The following is a 21,832-nucleotide window of genomic DNA, read 5'->3' on the forward strand; positions in this document are numbered from 1 at the left end:
TCTCAGTGAAAAATACCTAAATAGTTAGAGGACTCATCTCCCTCCAAAAAATAATAAAAAATAAAAAAAAAATTTTTTAAAGAGAGATTAAAAGAAGATCTACAATAGGACCACTTCTTAATCATAAGGTGACTACTACCTAGGAAATAAAATTCAAGAGGTTACAATGATAATTCTTAAACTGCAGTTGACATTTAAATCTTAAATTAAGACATTGTAAATTATGAACTAGGTTCGTGTGTTCCAGAGACAGGTAGTTATGGGTTTGAACTTCTCCACTCAGTTTTCTATTTCCAGGTAAGGATGGTCAAGTTAGTTATCACTAGGTCTCAGCTTCCTAATCAATAAACTGGGGGTAAAAATAATTACCTCCTAGGTTTGTAATGATTAAAGGACAGCATCCAAATAAAATGCTTTGCATGGTTGCTGGATACTCACACAATAACTTGCTTTAAAAAGTCAAGGAACAAGAACTATAGTACCTAAGTGGTTCATTCTATAAAGGAAGGATGATTTTTTTCTTCACAATAAGACTGCCACATTTGGTAATATAGCAGGGCATTTGTCAGTTTTTACAAATATTCTTTCCAATACACTTCTGTCCTTTCTTTGAATACTGCTAGTCCAAAATTTAGTTTTAAATAGAAGAGGAAATTTCTACCGACTGCAGGAGAAGAAATTAAAATGCTAAGTGTAGCAAACTAATAAAAATAAACTTTAAAAATTATCCAGCTGTCAAACCATTGTTCTTCAAAGGTCCAAAATAGAAAAAGGAAAACCCAACCCCAAAAGACTGTAGGAGATCTCTGCTTTCATTTATTTATTTTATTTATTTATTTTTTTGAGAGAGAAAGAGAGAGAGCATGCAGGCACAGTGCAGGGGGGGGGGGAGGGGAGGGCGCAGAGGGAGAGAGAATCTTAAGCAGGTTCTATTCTATGCTCAGCCTGGAGCCTGACACAGGGCTCAATCTCAAGACCCTGAGATCATGACCTGAACCAAAATCAAGAGTTGGATGTTTAACCAACTGAGCCACCCAGGCACCCCCATGAGATCTCTGCTTTTATTTTTTATTTTTAAAGATATATTGAGAGAGAGAAAACACGAGTGGGTAAGTGGGAGAGGGGGAGAGAGAGAATCTGTCAAGGGCGGAGCCAGATGTAAGGACTCGATCTCATGACCTTGAGATCATTACCTGAGCTGAAATCAAGAGTAGGAGGCTTAATTGACTGAGCCACCCAGGTGCCTCTGAGATCTCTGCTTTTATTTTTTTTATTATTTTTTTTACTAAAAGATGTTTTAAAATTTTTATTTATTTATTTGAGAGAGAGAGAGAGAGAGCATGAGCAAGGAGGAGAGGCAGAGGGAGAAGCAGACTCTCCACTGAGCAGGAAGCCTGACACAGGGTCCTGGGATCATGACCTGAGCCACTTAACCAACTGAGCCACCCAGGCACCCCTGAGATTTCTGCTTTTAAAGAGAAGATATACTTAGAAAAGCTCAGAATTCATCTAGAAATGGAAAGACTCAGAGACTCCAAAACTTTATTTTAATGCAGTAGTAATTCTATTTGAAAAACATTGTACTTGAAGAGGAATAAAAATCAGGATTATTCAAAACTGTCCAAAGTGAAATTTATCTGAGATATTTTTATAAACTCCCATTACGTTACACTCTAAGAGTCATGTTTTAAAATAAGTGCCTATCATAAGACCAGAAAAACCATGAATTCCTGAGTTTTAATTCTATTCTGATTTGTAGACTGACCTGGGAAAGACAGAGTAATTTCACCTTTATAAGATGGGGCTGGGGAGCAACCTGCCTTGAACATTTTGAGGAAGACAAATAATTACTCAGTAGATATTTTAAAACAAAAAGGTTTTTAAAAAGCAACATAGTCACATTTAAATTCCTCCAAATGTAAGAAAACTATGATCACAAATGAAGGGAACAGTACGAAGAACAAAAGAGGAAACCAATTTGAACTATTTCAAGATTTGGATGCCTCCTTCTAGAACACAACTGTTAAAAGCTGCAGCCTAATTGTCCCAGAGATACAAGTGTTTAAAGTTTGTTTCATCCTCTTCCCATATACTTGACCCTTTCCTTAGGTAGGTCTGACTTTGTCATTTAAAACAAGTCTTGCAACATTTTTTAGAAATAAAGCAAAACGTTCTGTAAATAGATGAACTATTCTGCTGAGCAAACATGCCAGAAGGATTTCAAATGAAAACCATGGGGACTACAGGGGCAGCACAAAGTGTCCAAGATTTAAAAAAAAAAAAAAAAATGACAGTAAGGTCATAAATCATGTGCTTCTGTGACATGAGAACCATCCCAAGGAAACAGACTTCAGATCAGTGGGCACAGTACCAGTTGCACCTCATGCAGAGGAAGAAGCAGTAGAGACTGCAAAGAAATGATTTCAATCAAAGAGATTACTGGGATCACAAGGTAAGAAAAGTGGTACTGTCAACTTACTTTTTTTCTCTCCAATCGAATGTACCAAGGTTGTGCCAGTAAAGCAAATCCCTCTTGTTCTATGTAACCTCCTTGAGGCAGGGCATTACTGAATTATTCTAACAGGTGCAACCTGACACAGTATCATTATGGAATTGCCCCACTGTACTTCAGAGAGAGGCCGTGATTCTCTGTATCTATATAACTCTGAAGTCCCTCACGTTGCTGTCTGAATTAGTCAAATTAATGAGGTTTAGGCTAAGGATAAGAACACATAAGAATCACTGCTACAGAGGGGGGGAAATCTATGCTTATATTTAAATATCCCAACTCACTCATGTATAGCAGCTTAGTATAATGCTGGTTTTCAGAAATAACACAGGAGAAAGCTTTTTGCTTCTTTATTTTTCCTTATAAGTCATCCCCTGTTAATACTAACAATTAAACCCACCAGGACAACTGTCTTTAGTTTTCAAAGGTATTTGTTTTTTGATAATAACTCAGAGATTAAAAAAAAAATAAGTTCTTTTTTGTTGTTGTTGTTCTTTTTTTTTTTTTCCCCAAAAATGAAAAAACCCCAACATTAGAAGTATGATCGCCTAAGCAGTTCTGGCACTTCCATGCAAATCCCTATCACCTACGATGCTAGTTGGAAACACCCCATCCTCACAAGCTGAGACTCAGTATTTCCGCGGTGGGAGCCCTGGCAGCGGTACTTTTCATAAGTATCCTAAAACGTGGTAATTGAATGATTCTCAAATGATATCCTACAAATGCTGGTTTATAGCAGTGATTTCCAACATTTTTTCAGCTCGATTCTTTTTTCCACATCAAGTCTTATTTGGACAGCCAGATACACAAATGAAGGCAGAGTGGCTGTGTGGACGCTAGGAGCCAGTTTGAAAACTACTGTTGTAGAAGGCACAGTGCTGGTAACGGGACCCAGAGCTGGGCTTCACCATTCCTGCGTCTCAGTTTCCTTATTTATTTATTTATTTTTTTTTAAAGATTTTTGTCAGAGAGAGAGAGAGTGCAAGAGCAAGTGAGCACAAACAGGGGGAGCAGCAGGCAGAGGGAAAAGCAAGCTCCCCACTGAGCAAGGAGCCTGACATGGGGCTCGATCCCAGGACCCTGGGATCATGACCTGAGCCGAAGGCAGAGGTTTAACTGACTGAGCCACCCAGGCGTCCCTCAGTTTCTAAATTCCCTTTCAGCTCCAGTATCCTCTGATCCCACAATCACTACTACCACTTCTAATAGCTAATATTCAGCAGGCACTTGCTGTGTTCCTAACACTGTTCTACTGATTCAATCCTTATAATCACTCTATGAAGTACTATTAATCTTAATACTGATAAGGAAACTGAGGCCCAAAGAAGTTATAGGACAATAACTATGATAAAAATAAATTTACATATACATTCTCTTATTTAATCTATAAGATAAAATTGAGAAGTAGAAACAGATTTAGAAAGGTAGTTATTTAAGGTCAAAAAGCTGGGATTTAAATGCAGGTCTACCAAATTCCAAAATCCATTCCTTAACCAATATATTAGCACAGGTTGGTCCTACATGAAATCTTTTAAATGGCATCCATGTATGTGGTTACTGTGGTATTAATGATATGCATTCATATTTTTATGGAGATAATTTATCTCCCAAACTAGATCATGAACATTTTGAGGTCAGGGATTATTCTTCTATTTCCTACTCTATGAAATATGGGTTGTGAATTATGTAGGTCTTTATTCAGTTAGAAGTAATCTGAGTCCTATCTTTTTTTGGGGGAGGGGGAGAGAGAAAGAGAAGGGGGGAGGCATAGAGAGAGGGAGAGAGACTCTTAAGCAGGATCCACACCCAGTGTAGAGCCCAACATGGGACTCGATCTCACAACTCTGAGATCAAGACCTGAGCCGAAAACAAGAGTCGGACACCTAACCGACTGAGCCTCTCAGTCACCCCTGAGTCCTATTTTTTACTAACTTGATTTTTTTTCAATAATCCAAATTAAACACACTAATTTCACTAGATTAACTCTTGAAATTAAAAAATTTCCCTGAGTCATTTGCTGGAAGGGAGAAAAAAACCCTCTTTTTTCAGTCTAATGATTTTACATTTGCTTTCTTGGGGTGAGGATTTATCTTTTAGTGTCAATATTAATAAATATCTCTTTTCCAGACTCTTCTTTCTCAGTGATGCTTCTTGCCATTTTTCATTGTATCAGCAGATAGGTACCAGACTGAAAATAAACAGATGGTCAAAGACAAGGATGAAAAATCTTGGAAGGTGCTTGTAATACCTACTTACACCACTTGAAAAAACAAGTTCGATATTTCACAGGAAGTAATGCTCATTAAGTAGTTTTCCTTAAACACTCAGCAAGTAATAATGCATATAAGTAATTTTTCTTAAATACCATGTTAATTTTGGATATGCTTGGCCTGTGGCCAAATATACCATCATCTTCCAACTATGATTCATTGCCAATATATTTGATATTTGCTCCTTAGGACCACTGCAGATCTCCACTGATCATCCTCAGCTCCACAGTCAAGCCCCATGAGAGCTGTAATTTCCCAGTTGTGAACTACTTTAAGCATCATATTTTTGAGACTCATGTTAATCTGACATCCATATAAATTTATGTAACATAGATAAAACTAGTCATAATAAGAATTGGGACTAAATTAGGATCAAGAGGGCGCCTGGGTGGCTCAGTTGGTTAAGCGACTGCCTTCGGCTCAGGTCATGATCCCGGAGTCCCTGGATGGAGTCCCGCATCGGGCTCCCTGCTCGGCAGGGAGTCTGCTTCTCCCTCCGACCCTCCCCCCTCTCATGTGCTCTCTCTCTCACAAATAAATAAATAAAATCTTTTAAAAAAAAAAATTAGGATCAAAACACTTTGGTCTCCAAATTTTGACTGAACAGACCATCTAGAGCAGTAGTTCTTAAATCTCCTTTCAGAAATTTCTTTAAAATGAGATGCCCGGAGCCCTTCTTCAGACCTATCATTGTATCCTTTTCTTAGAGTGCAGTCCAGACACCTGTAATTTTAATAAGCACCACAGGAGATCATGATGTTTACCACAGTGAAGCACATTAGGTCTTCATTCACTGAATGAACTTTTTTTTACCAATGAGTGCCTTTTACCAATATAAAATTTATAATATAGCATATATTTTCTTTTTAGTATAGTTTTTTGGGTCACAGATTAATAAGCAACTTGAGGAAGAGGTCTATCCTTTATGGTCTTTGAAAAAAACAAAACAAAACAGGGGTGACTGGGTGGCTCAGTTGATTGAGCGTCTGACTCTTGGTTTCAGCTCAGGTCATGATCTCAGGTTTTGAGCCCCGCATTGGGCTCTGTGCTTAATGCGGAGTCTGCTTGAGATTCTCTGCCCCTCCCTCTGTCCCTCCCTGTGCTTGTGCTTGCTTCTTAAATAAATAAATAAAATCTTTGAAAAAAACCAAAAACTTTCCTTACCTCATCCTTAATACCTAGATGGGCACATAGCAGGCAAATGCCACATTGCTTTGATCACCAGCCCCTCAAATAAAACATGTTGATGTATCTTCAGCTACTGCATCAGAGAATACTTTTTAAACCTGGACCCTGTAGACATCCTTCTATGGAATCCACATAAACTGTGTGTGTGTGTGTATGTATGTTACTAACTGCATTGAGGCTAAGCCAGAAAGACTCTGACCATAGAATTAAACTTCTGTTTTGAAATTTGGCTATAAACCCCAAATAAAACATAAACCAGAAAATATATATCAAGAGTAGGGAAAACAAGTATCTCAACAAATATAATTTTCTTTCTTTTCTCCATTTCATGACCCTTATTTCTTCCCTATGCTCAGATCATCTGTTCTCTAGACAATTTTCAAATTACAGAATGCCACTTGGCAATTTTGAACCAGGCACTTACAAAAAATGCTTCTCAAAGTTTGCTCATCCTGAAGTCACACACTGTAGCTCAAATGGGCATGTAAAATCTCCCCTAGATCAGGAGAGCTGGGTAGACTGCATTCCAGATGCTGTATTATCTCTCTCTCCTTGGTATGCATTTTAAGAGAATCATGGCATGAAGCTAGCCATGACCAAGGGGCACTGGTGTAAAATGGCTTTTGCTGAGGGATGAGTTCCAATGTGACAAATGTGGGAGATGAGTCTGTTCAACATTTGGGTAACAAATCACTTCTCCAGCTATGTTCCCAGAGGGAGCACATACCCACCCACATGTGACGGGGTCTTCATGCTGTTGGAAACGGGAGAATGGCTATCTCGGGTTTTTTTGTTAGGCTTGTTAGAGAAGAGAAGGAAGGCATGGAGGGGAAAAAAAACACACTGAGAAACCCACTACAGAGATAATGGGGAACAAGCTAGCGCTACCACATCAGCACACAGAGAACTCTCCAGTGTCCTTCGCTGCCTGTGACCGAGACAAAAAAAATGAGCAAAGAAACAAAGTCACTGCAGTGATATTACCAATTTTACCAACAGGTTCTCCTTCATCGTAATATCTCCCTACTTGCTCTCTATACACCCTTTAGAATAACTCATTGATTTCTTTCTTTGTCTTGGAAAAATACTAACTTGGGACAAGAAAAAAATGAAATCTTTTCAAAAAAACACAAGGAAAAAAACCCCACAGCTATTGAAAGCATTCCTTACTTACCAATTTTGTAACGTCTTTCACATCATCAGTTACACGGTTCCTGCAGATCCCTTTAGTTTTGACCAGAGGATTAAATAGGAGTAGTTGAAGATAAATGCAAGTGATAATCCAAGTCTAAATGAAAACAGAAAAATTGCTGGTGATGACCAGTTAACATCTGCAATCACTCAAGCTCTTACATCTTATATCATAATGTGGAAAAGACAATCTACATTAAAAAAAAAAAATGCTACTGGCTTAAATACAATTCAATGTTGAGTAATTGAAGTATGCTCACCAAATTTTTAAAAAATTGTCCTTAAAATGTGGATTGGGGTTTTCATTTCTATGCCATTACTGTTAACTTTTGTCAAAAGCATTCTAGAGCCAATTTCTTAATGGGAATTAGGAATGAATGTGCAGCAACACATAAAGGATCTACCACTTGAGGTGTTTTCTAAAAATTAGGAATGCATAAAATTCATACCTCAAGGCACCAAAACAAACTTTCTCTACTTTAAGTGTAGACTGTTTGGCAAGTAGCAGCAAACCTGAGCAGTGCTTTAAATCCAATAGTGTAGGACAGTACACCAAAGTGAGGGAGAGAGATGTATTTTTAGGTCTAGCAGAGAATTTAACCTTTTATGAGACATCAAATGAACCAGTTTTTAATCACAGCTTTTTTTTTTTTTTAAGATTTTATTTATTTATCTGAGAGAGAGAGAATGAGAGAGAGCACATGAGAGGGGGGGAGGGTCAGAGGGAGAAGCAGACTCCCTGCCGAGCAGGGAGCCCGATGCGGGACTCCATCCAGGGACTCCAGGATCATGACCTGAGCCGAAGGCAGTCGCTTAACCAACTGAGCCACCCAGGCACCCCTAATCACAGCTTTTTAACCATTTGCTATGGAAGAACATTTCCTTAGTGAATAGGAAGAAATTCTTGAACCCTAGCGTGAGGTAATCACCTACACACATGTTCTTACACATACCTCTCCTTGAAAATAACACAACCATGTCTTACAGTTACTTTTATGCAGGACTTGTTTTTTCTTATTATATTATATTTGAGGTTTTTAGGAAATTGGGCATCCAATTCTCTTTTTTTAGTAACTTGAGAGCCCATAACACAGCACCTTGCATATTAAAAGTTCTTAATAAATATTCGCTGGATGAATCAGTGACGAAGGTAAAAATGGTCTAATGCTTCAAATTCAAATCCATTTTATTGAGCAGATATTATGAGATAGGGACTGTGACAGTCACTAGAGAAACAAAGGTGATGAAGGTGCCCTTGCAACTCAGAGGCAGGTACATAAATAAAATGCACACTCTGTGATAAATGCTTTGGGAACACAAAGGAGGAAGCAATTAATCAATTAACCTTAAGGAGGAGAACCCTTGGCAGGAAGACCATGCCAAGAAAAGCCAGAGAGAAAATGTGACTCTGGCTGGCTTTTGGAGGATAAGGAGGAGTTTGTAAGAGTTGACAGGGAAGGGATGAAAATTCCAGGAAAGACAAACAGCATGAGCAGAGGCATGGAGATGTGAAGATATTTTAAAATGTCAGAGCTCTTTTATCAGTTAACATTAATTTATGGCATCTTAAAATTACACAAAGTCCATCTGCGCATGGCTAGAAATCGTCCCTATTTATGTAGCTGCCATGTATTTAAAAAAAAAAAAAAACCGGGGCGCCTGGGGGGCTCAGTCGTTGAGTGTCTGCCTTCGGCTCAGGTCATGATCCCAGAGACCTGGGATCGAGCCCGGCATCGGGCTCCCTGCTCGGCGGGAGGCCTGCTTCTCCCTCTCCCACTCCCTCTCCTTGTGTTACCTCTCTCGCTGTGTCTCTCTCTGTCAAACAAATAAAATCTTTAAAAAAACAAAACAACAACAAAAAAAAATGGATTATTTTCCACTAATACCTACATGCTAACTAGATATTATACTGGACCAAATGAAGATTATCATTTACTGAAATTTCTGAGACTACAATGCTACCTACATAGATAATAGTGGCTTGTAAACAAAATTCAAACTTTTTTATTGTTTTACCAATGTGATCTTCTATTTTAGCAGTAATCCCGGTTTAAGTTTGGTTAAAGCTCCTTTCAGCACTGTGGGGTCACACTCTTCATAGCACTGTCTCCCTTGGACTTAAATGAAGACTAAATTGTGCAAATGATTTCTTGGAAGCAACCGGGATGTTCTTTGGTAGGTGGTAAATAAACTGTGGTATATTGGACAATGGAATATTATTCAGTAGTAAAAAGAAACCATCTATCAAGCCATGAAAAGACATGGAGGAAACTTCAATGTATATTATTAAATGAAAGAAGCCAATCCAAAAAGGCTACATACTCTACGATTCAACTATTACGACACACTGGAAAAGGTAGCAAAAAGATTAGTGGTTGCCAGAGGTTGTAGGGGGAGGCATGAAAAGGTGGAATACAGGATTTTTAGGGCACTGAAAATACTCTGTATAATGGTAGGTATGTCATTGTACATTTGTCCAAACTCATAGAAGGTACAACACCAAGAGTAAACCCAGTGTAAACTATGGACTTGGGATGATTAAGATATATCTGTGTAGATTTATCAATTGTAACAAATATACCACTCTGTACACGTGTAGGGTCAGGAAGCATAGGGGAAATCTCTATACTTTCCTCTCAATTTTGCTGTGAACCTAAAACTGTTTAAAAAAAAAAAAAGGCTTTAAAAAAAAGTCACGTTGGGGGCACCTGGGTGGCTCAGTCCATTAAGCATCTGCCTTCGGCTCAGGTCATGATCCTAGGGTCTTAGAATCGAGCCCCACGTTGGGCTCCCTGATCAGCAAGAGCCTGCTCCTCCCTCTCCTCCCACTCATGCTCTCTGTCGCTATCTCGGTCTCTTTCTTTCTCTCAAATAAATATTTTTTTAAAAAATCACTTTGATTGCTGTGGTGAGAACCAACTTTAGGGTAGCAATAGGTAGAAACAGACCAGTTAGGGGCTCTTGTTATAATCCAAGCAAGAAAGGGTTGTAGCAATGCACTGACCAGAAGTGGTTAGATTCTGTATCTCCTGTAGGCTCAGCCAATAAGATTTCCTGATAGTTGGAATGTGATTTCAAAGAGTCAAAGAGGACTCCAAGGATTTTGGCTTGAGCAAATGGAAGGATGGTGTTGCCATCAACTGATATAGGGAAGGCTCAGGGTAGAGAAGGCCTGGAGGGGAGATCAGGAGCTGAATTTTGAGTGTGCTAAATTTGAAATGTCTTTGAGATACCTTAGGGAGGATATTAGAGGTCATGATATTTGAATCTGGATTTAGAAGGGCAGTTTGGGCTAGATATATAAATGATAGCCTTTGATGTATAAATGGAATTTATTCATCATTCAAAAGAGTGGATGAACCCATCCAGGGAGTGAGGACAGACAGAAACAAGAACAAAGAATTGAGTCCTATGGTGCTCTAACTGGAAGAGGTCTGAGAGAAGATTTAGAACTCACAAAAGAGCTGGGGAGCTTGAGAGAGAAGCCAAAGGAGTAGGAGGAAGCCAAGCTTAAAAAAAGAAAAATTACCTGGAGGAGGAGGTCAAACTATGTCAAATACTCGTAATAGGTCAAGTAAGAGGAGAACCGAGAACTGACCCCTGGACTTGGCAGGATGCAGCTCACTGATGACATTAATAAGAACATTTTTACTGAAGCAGTTATGGAAAAAGCCAGTCTGGAATGAGTTTAAGAGAACATAAGAGAGTAATTAGAAACCGTGAATGTAGACAGCTCTTTTAAAGAGTTGTCCTTCAAAGGAGAGCAAACAGACAAACGAATAAATAAATAAAAACAAAGTGGGGTAGCAATTGGCAAGGACTTGGGGCGAGGGGCAAGTTCTCTCTGTAAGCCGGTAGAAACATCAGGTTGTCCATATGCCTGTGTGGATGACGCAGCAGGTGGGTGTAACTGGCGACGTGGATTAGAAGAGAGGCAACTTCTTGAGCAACGTTCTTGAAAAGGCAAGAAGGGGTAAGATCCAGCTGTCAATCACAGGGCCTGGCTTTAAATAAGAGCATGTACAGTTCATCAGTGCTATCAGACAGGATGTTGGAAAATGTGAGTGCAGATGCTGGTGTTGTTTCAACAATACAGTGAATAATGGCTACCATTTACTGAACATTTATTATGTACCAAACATTTTTATATCTTATCACAAACTTTAGGTTTCATATATCCTAATTTTATTTTTTTATTTAAAAAATTTTTTTAAGATTTTATTTATTTATTTGAGAGAGTGAGAGAGAGAGAGAGATCATGAGCAGGTGGAAGGGTAGAGGGAGAAGCAGACTCCCCTCTGAGCAGGGAGCCCAATGTGGGGCTCGATCCCAGGACCCCAGGATCATGACCTGAGCTGAAGGCAGACGCTTAACCCACTGAGCCACCTAGGTGGCCTTTTCTAAAAAAAAAATTTTTTTTAAAGATTTTATTCAAATATTGTCACTTTAAAGATGAAGAAATTGAGCTACAGAGAGATTTGGACTTCTAAGTGATAAAAAACAGATCTGTCCAATTCTAAATCCTGTCCTCCATCCCATACTGTCACAGCATTCCCACAAAGCAGTCAGATCACTGATCAGGGCTCCAAATAGCATAGCTCCAAAACTTCAATGATTTTTCAGATATCAAGCATATGGACACAAGTATGTTCCATAATCCATGCCACAGAAGAATAGTCTACATTTTTCAGGATACCATAATTTTTAATATATGTTCTATCACAGTTTTAACAAATATTCTAATACAGACATCTATAATAATTGCAAAATAATCTCACCAGGGTAGCCTCCATATCCTTTTTTTGCATCAGTTATATACAAACACCTGTAAAGATAGGATTTTGCTCATTTTATAGGAATCTATTTGGCTAGGGCTAAAATTAAATCTGTTAATACAGTCACACATCTCTGACAAACTATTTCTTGAAGCACTTCATTTAAAGCTGTTACATAAACTTGTAATTTATTTTTGTATATACTTAGCTAGTAGTATGGGATATTCGCCTTTTGTAACAACAATTCACTCTGGCATAACTAAACATTAGAACAGAGGAGGAATCATGGGAGTAATGTCCCTCATCAGTATTCACGTGAGAGGAGAGGGCTGAAATGCAGAGCTTACTTCTTTATATAGAAAAGTAATTTTTCAGTATTAGTCTATATAGATTATAGACATTTTTCTAATATATAGTACACACATTTCCTTTTTTTCTTAAACAGTGGGTAGAAGTATTAAACCTTACTTTTTTTGATGATTCAGGTTCATGAAATAAAAGACTACGTGAAATAAGCCAGACATAGACAGATATTGTATGATCTCACTTACATGTAGAATCTAAAAAAAAAAAAAAAGAAAGAAAGGGAAAGGAGAAAGAAAATTAAAGAAGAGAAGAGAAAAGAAAAGAAAAAGTCAAATTCATGGTAACAGGGTAGAATAGAGTGGGGGTTACGAGAGGCTGGGGAGGACCTAGATCAAAGGGTACAAACTTTCAGTTATAAGATGAATAAGTTCTGTGGACTTAATGTACAACACAGGGACTATAGTTAATAAGACTATATTATATACTTGAAGTTTGCTGAGAGTAGATCTCAAGTGTTCTCACCACACACAGAAGAAAAGGGTAACTATGAGGTGATAGTTGGATTGTAGTCAGTTTGTGATGTATACTTATATCAAACATCACACTGTATACCTTGAATATATACGATTTTTGTCATTCATACCTCAAAAAAGGTGGGTAGGGGGAGAAAGCATTTCAAGTACGTAGTTGTGACCGCCTTTCTCTAAGTAGCTCCAAAGTACAGTATTTGTTTGAGAGAGTGTTTTTCAAATTTTATTTTTTGTTGGTTTCTCACTTTACCTGTTTCTCCCAGGCTGTCAGGTCAATATTTGCAACATATTTTACTGCTAGTATGCCTATTTCTAGCCTCCTGTAGTCTCAATAGCAACAAAAACACATGGCCCATGGAGGGTGGATTTGATAGGCAGAGTAATGGCATAAAGATGGCCAGGCCCTAATTCTTGGAACTTGTGAAATTTTTCCTTGTATGGCAGAATGGACTCGACAGATGTGATTTAGCTCAGGACGTTGAGGTGGAGAAACTACCCTGGATTCCCTGGGTTCAAAAGAATCCTATGGCTCCTCACAAATAGAACCTTTTCTAGCTCTGGCTAGAGAAATGCAATAAGGGAAGAAGGGGTAAGATGTGACATGATAAGGACTTTACTTGCCATTGCTGGGAAGGGGCCAGGAGTCCAGGAATGCCAGTGGCTTCCAGAAGCTGAAAAAGTCAAGGACCAAAGTCTTCCTTAGAGCCTTCAGGAAGGAACATAGTCCCACGGACACCTTGATTTTAGCTCAGTAAGCCCACCAACTTTGGATTTCTGAATCCCCAAAACTGTAACCTAATAAATTTCTATTGTTTCATAAGTCACTAAGTTTGTGGTAATTTGTTACAGCAGCAATAGAAAACTAGGAGCTCAAGAAATTTTGAATGAATTAATGGATGAATGGCATAGTATTGTGATGTCCAAGCTTTCCTGGTAAGGAAAATAAACTGCCCCTGTCAGTATTCTGGGCCCCCAACCCCTGCTTTAAGCAAAGCAGCTTGGTTTTTTTCTGTTTTATTTGTTCATGCTTCTGGGTAAGATTTTATTTGAACAAAGGTTTCCATGGGCAAGAAAGAAAAAAAAAACCACATGCTTTTGAAAACCGGTGGTAGCAGAGAGCAGAACGTGGATCCCGGAAACCTCTTGAGCCCTTTACCGTGTGACCTCAAAGAAGCCAATTAGTCTTTCAAAGCATCTGTTTATCAGTGTAGAAGATGAGAATAAGAATAATTTTTGCCTTACCTACTTCATGGAGCAATGGTGAGGATCAAATGAAAACTTTTCAAACTACAGGTGCTGTGCAATTATTTGTTGTGTGGGTTATGGGTTTTGGATTGTCAAGGAAACCAGGGAAACAAGGACTTTTCAAACTGAATAGGGAAGAGGACTTTATAAAGTCAATCTTCCATGAACAAAGAGTATGACCTTTAGTATACGGATATTTTGACACTGATTTTGGATTCAGAAGCTTTTTTCAATTTATTTCTTTGTTCTCAACTGTGTTTAGAGTAGTGTCAGTTAACAAATGACTTCCAGTTAAGTGAGGTATTTCTGTGTAGCACCAAAATACTTATCTTTGTTTTCTCTCTCTTCCTCTTTCTCTAATTTCTGGAAACTCCAACAAGGGTATACAGGTGCCTAAATGTGGGGGGATGTGCTCGCGCACACACCCTATCGGAGATAGAATGCTGAAGCAAAATGTCCCTGTGTTTGTGACTTCTGCTCTAAAATGTATCTTTTCAGTTTGGGCAATCATCTCACTTTTTTTTTTTTTCCCCCCTAACATTCTCTGCTTCTGCCTATGACATTTTTCTTTGGCTACTTTGTTTTAGCATAGTACAACTTTTCTCTCTAGGTCACGCTCATTGTGTGATAACCTCTCATTTCATGATAACCTTTCATTGCACAGACACGCTGAACTAATCTTATTGTCGGCAGTTCTAGATGTTTTTATTTAGAGGCATGCGTCAAAAGTGTCCCCCACATACTCCCCACATCACACACAATTCCAATAACCCTTTCACTGCTAAAAATTGCCTTTACATTATTTACATGATGAAAAAAAAAAAGACTAAGAAATGTGGTTGTGTTGTTAGACTAAGCCACATGACAGAAACAGTTTTGGTAGAGGGAAGAAAAGTGACAAACATTCATACTCCATTATGAATGACAGATACAGCAGATCTTTTTCTGGGAGGTTTTAACGGTGGCAGATAGTACTGAAAAGATACTTTGAAGAAGATGGGGGAAAGCTACAGGAAGATGAGGCTGGAGACCCTGAAAGGCAAAGGTCTTACCGGTGGCTCATGTTTGTTGAGAGACCCCGGTGGGAAATTCACCCAATCATCAATTCTTTCTGAACCTAAGAACCTTCCTTACAATAAAAAGCCACATGCCAGGAAAAGGAGCTTCAAAGTCCCTCTAAAGCAAACTATTTACTTGATCTGAACATGTGTGTGTTATCACAGAAGTTGCTTTGCACACTTCTTTCCTTTAGTACAAACAGACATGCAGGTAGCCCAAGTACATCAGGGTTACAAATGCTGTTTGAGAAATCAGAAAATTCCAAGCTTCTAAACTTGGAGGAAAACAACAACAATGACAAAAACCAAACTTTTCTCTCTGTGAACTTGAGAAGCGATTTTAAAAATATGCATTGCCAGGGCCCACATTACACACTTCCCAAAGTTGGAAAGGTAGTGGAGTGTCTGTGTAGCTTGTTTTCTTTATGCACAGACCTATAGAGTGGTATTAGGTCTGCCCCGAACAAAACAGCAGCTGCTGCCAAAAACAACATTCATCTTCGCTTTAATCTTGAATGCCAGCTAGCAAAGCAAGCAGTTAGTTCCCTTGTAGCCCAAATGTGCTCTGGAAGCGGGCCAACTGGCTTCGCTACCCAGAACCAGGAAAGCAAGTTACCAAGATATAGGTATAGTAATTAGTCTTGAGTTCAGGTCTTTTGAGGCCATATGAACAACATCCTTCAAAAATAACCTTAATGTAAACCAACAACAGATTCTGGTTCAGGGAAGAACCATTTAATTCTATGTGACTTCTTCCTTCAGATGTTTAATTTTTAAAAAATATACCGTTACACATTATAGAGAAAATACCTAATCATCCCTACACAGGCTCAAATTCTTCTCTAGTGGTTGTCCAATAAGCTCAAAGGGGCAAAGGAAACATGTAATAGTAAAGTTGAGAAAAAATAAATCTGCTACCAGGAGATTGTTAACAGGATAGCTAAGTGAAACTCAAACCAGCTTCTTCGAGTCCAAACTGGTGCACTAAAATCTTGTGAAGATACATGTCCACATCTCTCCATGTAGATCCTTTTGTGAGATGAAATGAAAATATCCTAAAATATGGGTGATCACTAAAATCCGTGGTGAATATGCTCTACTAACGAAAACTGAACAACCTAGAAATAAATTGTTGAATATAAAAAGATAGGCAACAGCTTTAATGTAAACAGTAAATTCAAGAATTTCAATGGGAAAAAAATGAGAAAAATTACCCTTGATGGTCAGTCCTTACTCTAAATGTAAACGCTATTTAAAGGGAAAATGACTCACATACACTGACATCTAACTAAGGGCCACACATAGGAGGAGCAGTTTGCAGATATTATTACATGTAACCTTCCCACCAACCAGAGTTTGCAGGTGAGTAAGACATGCTTCAGTGGGTTTAAACCAAGACCTATACTATATATTAGGAAGAAAAATACCAGGCCAGTCAGATAGTAAAACTGACTTCATTTATATTTAATGAACTATTCAATTTTATTTAAAATACCTATGCAGTGGATGGCATATAGGTCCATTTGGCTGAATCAGTTTTTGATTGAAGTCACAGTGTCAAATTATTACTAGGCTGGGTAAACAAGTAGTACAGGTAAATCAAGCTATACTTCACTATAGCTTTTTAAAAATTTTCATAGCTAGAGGGAGAGGAAAAACAAACAAAATAAAATATAAGTTGCTCCTTCTGGTAAAAACAAAATTGAGTACTTTTCAGACTTCTAAGAAGAGCTACCTATACATTTAACAAACATTTATGAACACCTGATAAGTATGTAAGTGTGTAAGATAAAGACAAAGATATTGATTTTGGCCTCTGGAAGCTCAAACTACTAGGGAACACAGCAGGGAGACAGGCAGAGAGGGGAGGGTCCCAGGAGGGACAGCTAAACCTGACTTTGGGAAAGGGGAACTGAAGGAGGGGCTCAGAGAGAGCTCCTGGGAGAGGATCTATTCTTCAAACGTGAAGTTAACCCGATCAAAGAGAGCAGGGGTGAAGACCCCTGACAGAGGAAAGAGCAGGTGCCCACAGAAGTAGGAAAACAAGGCATTTTCATAGAACTTCACATTGATGATATGACTGGAAAATGAGTTTCAAGGAATAAACAATAAAATAGACGTAGCTAGAGAGACAGGCAGAGGTCCTCCCAATTCTGCTTATTGATTTGGATTTTATCTTAGAGACATGGGGTGCTCTGGAAGGACTTTCAGCAGAGGAGTATCAAGATCAGATTTATTTTTGAAAGGCTTATCAAGCATCAGCATGAAGGATAGACTGGGGGGCATGGGGGTCACTGAAGTCATCAACTGGGGCAGAGGCAGTGGGAGTGGAGGGAAATGGATAAGTTCAAGAGGATATGGAAGTAGCCTGGGACATGGGTGACTGACAAAGTGTGTGGGGTAAAAAGGGGAGGAATCACAAATGACCTCAAGTTCCAGTTTAGGTGACTGGGTAAGAAGTAGTGCTTTTCACTGAGCCAGGATATGTAAGAGAAGTGGCAGCTGGAGATTGGAAATTATCACCCAAAACCCTGCAGGACAGATACCACATCTAAGGAGGAAGAAGAACTATCTGCATAGATGCGACAATGAGAAGCCAAGCACAGGAGAGGCAAATCAGTTGACTGTGGGACCTGCAGCCACTGTAAAAAGAAAGCACAAAAGGCAAGTATGAGCAACAAAACAAGCACTAAAAGATGTCAGCCTTGGGGTGCCTGGGTGGCTCAGTCGGTTAAGCGTCTGCCTTCAGCCCAGTTCATGATCCCAGGGTCCTGGGATCAAGTCCCACATTGGGCTCCTTGCTCAGTGGGGAGCCTGCTTTCTACCCATGCCTCCCCTCCACCCACCTGCCGCTCCCCCTGCACTCTCCCTGCTTGTGCTCTCTCTCTGACAAATAAATAAATAAAATCTTAAAAAAAAATAAAAATAAAGATGTCAACCTGACGGTTGCCGAAAAACACCTCATGGAGTTGACACTGACAAGGATCATTTCTGTGGGACTGATAGAATTGGAATCCATCCACCGTGGGTTCACAGGGATAAATGAGTGTGGGGAATCTGAAGGATATACCAGGAAAGCTTGAAAAGGAAGGAGAGCAGGTAATTTGGAAAGGCTAGAGTATTAACTTTGGTCTTAGTAGAAAAGAAGGCAGCTCAAGAACAGTGGAGCTATCGTGATAAGCTCAGCCTTCCTCTTTCTTAAATGGTCTGTGCCTGGGAACAACTCACCTGTGGCTACTGAAAGCCAGGTGAGCTCAGAGGCTTCACCACTGTGTGAAAACCCATGCAACGAACTACACCTCAGGCTAGAATCTAGGGCCTAGGTGTTCAAGTTTTGTTATTCCTATTTTGTGAGACACTTACATGACAGAAGAAGTATTTACGCCAGCAGCAGACCTTATTTCATTAGAAACAAGGGTAATATAGGTCATTAGCTCTTCAAAAATACAGCAGTTCTATAAAAACACAGGGAGAGACTTCCCTTGAACAGTATAATCCACTGTATTCTAGGGAGATACTGATGACTAATTCTAATCAATTTTATGAGGAGGATATGTAACAAACCAAACTACTCTGGAAAATTGGTGGGTGCTAGTTTAATGTTGAACCTAGATTTACATATTTGTTGCCAATTCTCTTTGCGAGTAAATATATTTTCAAGGAAATAGGAGATAGGCCCCCAAAATTGGCCAAAGTATAGAAACATAGCAAAAAAAAAAAAATCATGACAGTTCTGAAATGCACCTTCAGTACTCCACAGGCCCTTGTTCTTTTTGGATGGCGTTGTTCACTATTATGTCAGTTAGTTGCTCTTAAAATTAAACCACAATATGCACTCTTGAGCGTTGTAGCTTTCCAAAAAAAAAAAAAAGGGTATAAAAACAAATTCTAATTTATACTCTTTCAACTACATGACTCACTTCTGAAAGTGTAATCTCAGGTAAATCAAAAAGCTCTGCAATTTTTCAAAATCTGCAATATCTTATGCATTCTGAACAACTGAGAGATGGAAAAATGAATGTAGGTTCCAGTTGCTATCTGATCCCATGTACTGAATCTGGACTGAAGGACTGAAGTTCCTAGAACTTCTTGTGTTTTTTGTTCTCCTATGGTTGCAATTAAATGTACTCAGATGTCTTGTCAGATCAGCTACCAGGAGTCTGACAAGTTTGGTTTCTCAGGGCCTTTTAAGTTTTAAGAAAACTTAATCTGAGGAAACAAGCTCAAGAAATCGCCAGAGTTTTTTTCCCCACCTAGGCTTTTTTTTACTACATTAAAATAAACTAAATCTTCGTACTCTGCTTCCAAACAGCATCAGAACCAGTGGGGGTTAAAGGCATGAGCTAAAGCACACTCACAATCTTGATCATTTTCTACATCACATCAGATGGCAAGCCTGATTTGCAAAGGTCATGGCCTAAGCATTCCTGATTACTCAGTGTGTGCTGGACACACCAACTGCCTTTGGTTAAGTTGAATAAACTGTTGAAATGTTCCCCCCCTTTCACTCAAAGTGCTCTAACTGAAACAGGGAGTCAGCTGTCTTCCCTTTAGATGAAAGTGTGTAATCATCTGGGGGTGTTTACTGAGTTTGTAGATTCCTGAGCATCATATAAAATCTAAATTTCTGTACATCTCAGGAATGTACACTTTTAACAAGCCCTCCATGTGATTTTTAGGTATCCTCTAAAGTCTGAAACAAGCTATTTTAGGCTGTCCTAGCTCAGGGGTACTGTATCATTAGGGAAAACAGAAAGGTCTAAAAAGGTATACAAAGTTGCATTTGGTTCAAGGGCTACATATTAGAAGCTCCTGATTCAGATCAACTTGAAAGAAGAAAAGTGAAATGTAATGAACAGTGTAGGAGTAGTGAGTGTAGAGGATACTGTGGATTGGCTCTTTCAAATTCCACTCCAGCCCTCTCCTAGCATATTCTCCACTTCTTCTCCTTTGCAATTAGCTACAGTTGCAGAGGTGACTCGGCCAATCAGGTACAACCCTGCAAGACTGATATGGGAAGGATATTTCTGAGAAAAGAGCTGGATGCTGGGCATGCATTTTGCTCACTCGGATAGTAGTGGGAGCAAAGAGTCCCTTCAGTCAGGAGCAGTAACAGCTTCCTGCACTAGCTGTAACAGTTTTAAAGGAAGCAGTGGACTTAACTGGGTTCTAGGTGACCAAAGGATTCTGGAAGCTCAGCCTCCTCTTCTGGCCCCTCCAGTGGTTTTATAAGCCATCAAATACATTTCATTATATCTCCCCTTCTGTTTAGCTAGAATGGATTATACCACATGTACCTAAACCCTAAGTAATACTAGGAGAAAAGAACCCAAGTTATTAAGCAATTATTTCTCATAAAGCTTAGTCTAAACTTTCCTTAGGAATTTTGCATTAGTGTTCCAAAATTCAAATTGTAAGATAAGCATCATTTTAAACTTAAAAAAAAAAAAAAGCAATTTTTTGATTGGCAATCCATGAGAATGTTAATGTAATTCTGCTACCTAAAGCACAACAAAGCATTTATCCTTGACATGCCCGGGACATGTTCCTTTGGTAACAAGACAATTCCAACTGAAAGTTCATTGTTGTTGGAGCTGATGTTTAGAGCAGAAGAACATCAGCAAAGACATGGATTCTAATCCTAATTCCATCACTGACATGCTGTAACCTCTGTGAGCCTCAGTCTTCTCTTAGGGATAGCATTTCTTTGGGTTTTTGAAACGATTAAATAAGACAGTGTTATGTAAAGCACCCACAAGATGCCTGGTACTGACAGATCATGACATGACTGCCATAGTTATTTAATCATTATTACTAATCTTTTAGATGCTGAAGTCAAAACTAAAAGTTGTATTAATAGTAAAGGTCACATTCCATGTATGTTCTGCTCCCTGTAGATTAAAGATCAGCACAGGAAGAGGATAAAGAGGTTGTGAAATTCCCCCAGGGCTTGGATTTGGATCAGCTCTCCCAAAGTACGCAGGCCCATTTTGACCTGGTGTAAAAGTGAGGCTGAACTGTTTGGGTAATGGGTGAATGTTAACCTAAACAGCAGAGTTTCAAAAGTCAACTAGAGCTTCAGTAATAAATTCAAGACAGTTTTAGAAAACATTCGTGTTTACTCATGCACAGAGAAGCCCAACTTTGAATCTCTACTCTGCTACTGACCGGCCTTGTGGCCTCTGAAAAGTCACTTCATCTTTCTCTGCTTTGGTTTCCTCCCGGCAAGATGGGCCTAATCGTAGAACCTACTTCCCAGGCTTGTTGAGGGCAAAAAGGAGTTCTAGTTGGAAAGCACTTGGTATAGTACCGGACAAATCACACACCCCTATCCATTCTTCCATGGTTATTGTTGTTGCAATCTTTCCAACCACACTTAGCACAAGCATCCCCAAACTCGAAGCACGGTGGTTCAAGCCAAAACCCTGGGCCCCATCCTTGATTCTTCCTGTTCCCCTATTTCCACATCCAGGCTGTTACGTCCTAGTTCTACCAGCAAAATAAATCTTGCAACATTCACCTTTCTCCATCTCCTCCTGTACTGCTAGAGTACGAGCACCACTCCTGCCCAGAAGGCTTTCAAGGGCCGCTAAATAGCCTCCTTTGCTTGCATGCTTGCTACTTAACAATAGCGTGGTTCTCTGGGAATATAAAACAGCACTTGCTGCCCGCTTAAAATCTCGGAATACCCTTCTATTCCATTTACAGCGACATGCAGGCTGCTGATCAAGGCCTATCAGGCCCTATTTAACATAAACTT

General features: G+C 39.2%; 1 protein-coding gene across 5 annotated transcripts in view; it reads right to left on the minus strand.

Annotated features, from left to right (window-relative positions):
• KITLG (KIT ligand) overlaps nucleotides 1–21,832 on the minus strand; it is an 87,127-nt gene that overhangs the window by 46,464 nt on the left and 18,831 nt on the right. For 3 of the 5 annotated variants that reach the window (XM_081822177.1, XM_081822175.1, XM_006738965.3), the window contains one exon: nucleotides 7,142–7,255. The exons of 1 other annotated variant lie outside the window; for it this stretch is intronic. In XM_081822177.1, coding sequence (XP_081678303.1) covers nucleotides 7,142–7,255 — 114 coding nt within the window. Of the gene's footprint in view, nucleotides 1–7,141; nucleotides 7,256–13,390; nucleotides 13,441–21,832 lie in introns of all 5 variants that reach the window. One more of the 5 variants, XM_081822176.1, reaches the window with a different exon arrangement.

This window comes from Leptonychotes weddellii, chromosome 5 (assembly GCF_054177405.1).
Source record: "Leptonychotes weddellii isolate Sample4059 chromosome 5, ASM5417740v2, whole genome shotgun sequence".
Lineage (NCBI taxonomy): Eukaryota > Metazoa > Chordata > Mammalia > Carnivora > Phocidae > Leptonychotes > Leptonychotes weddellii.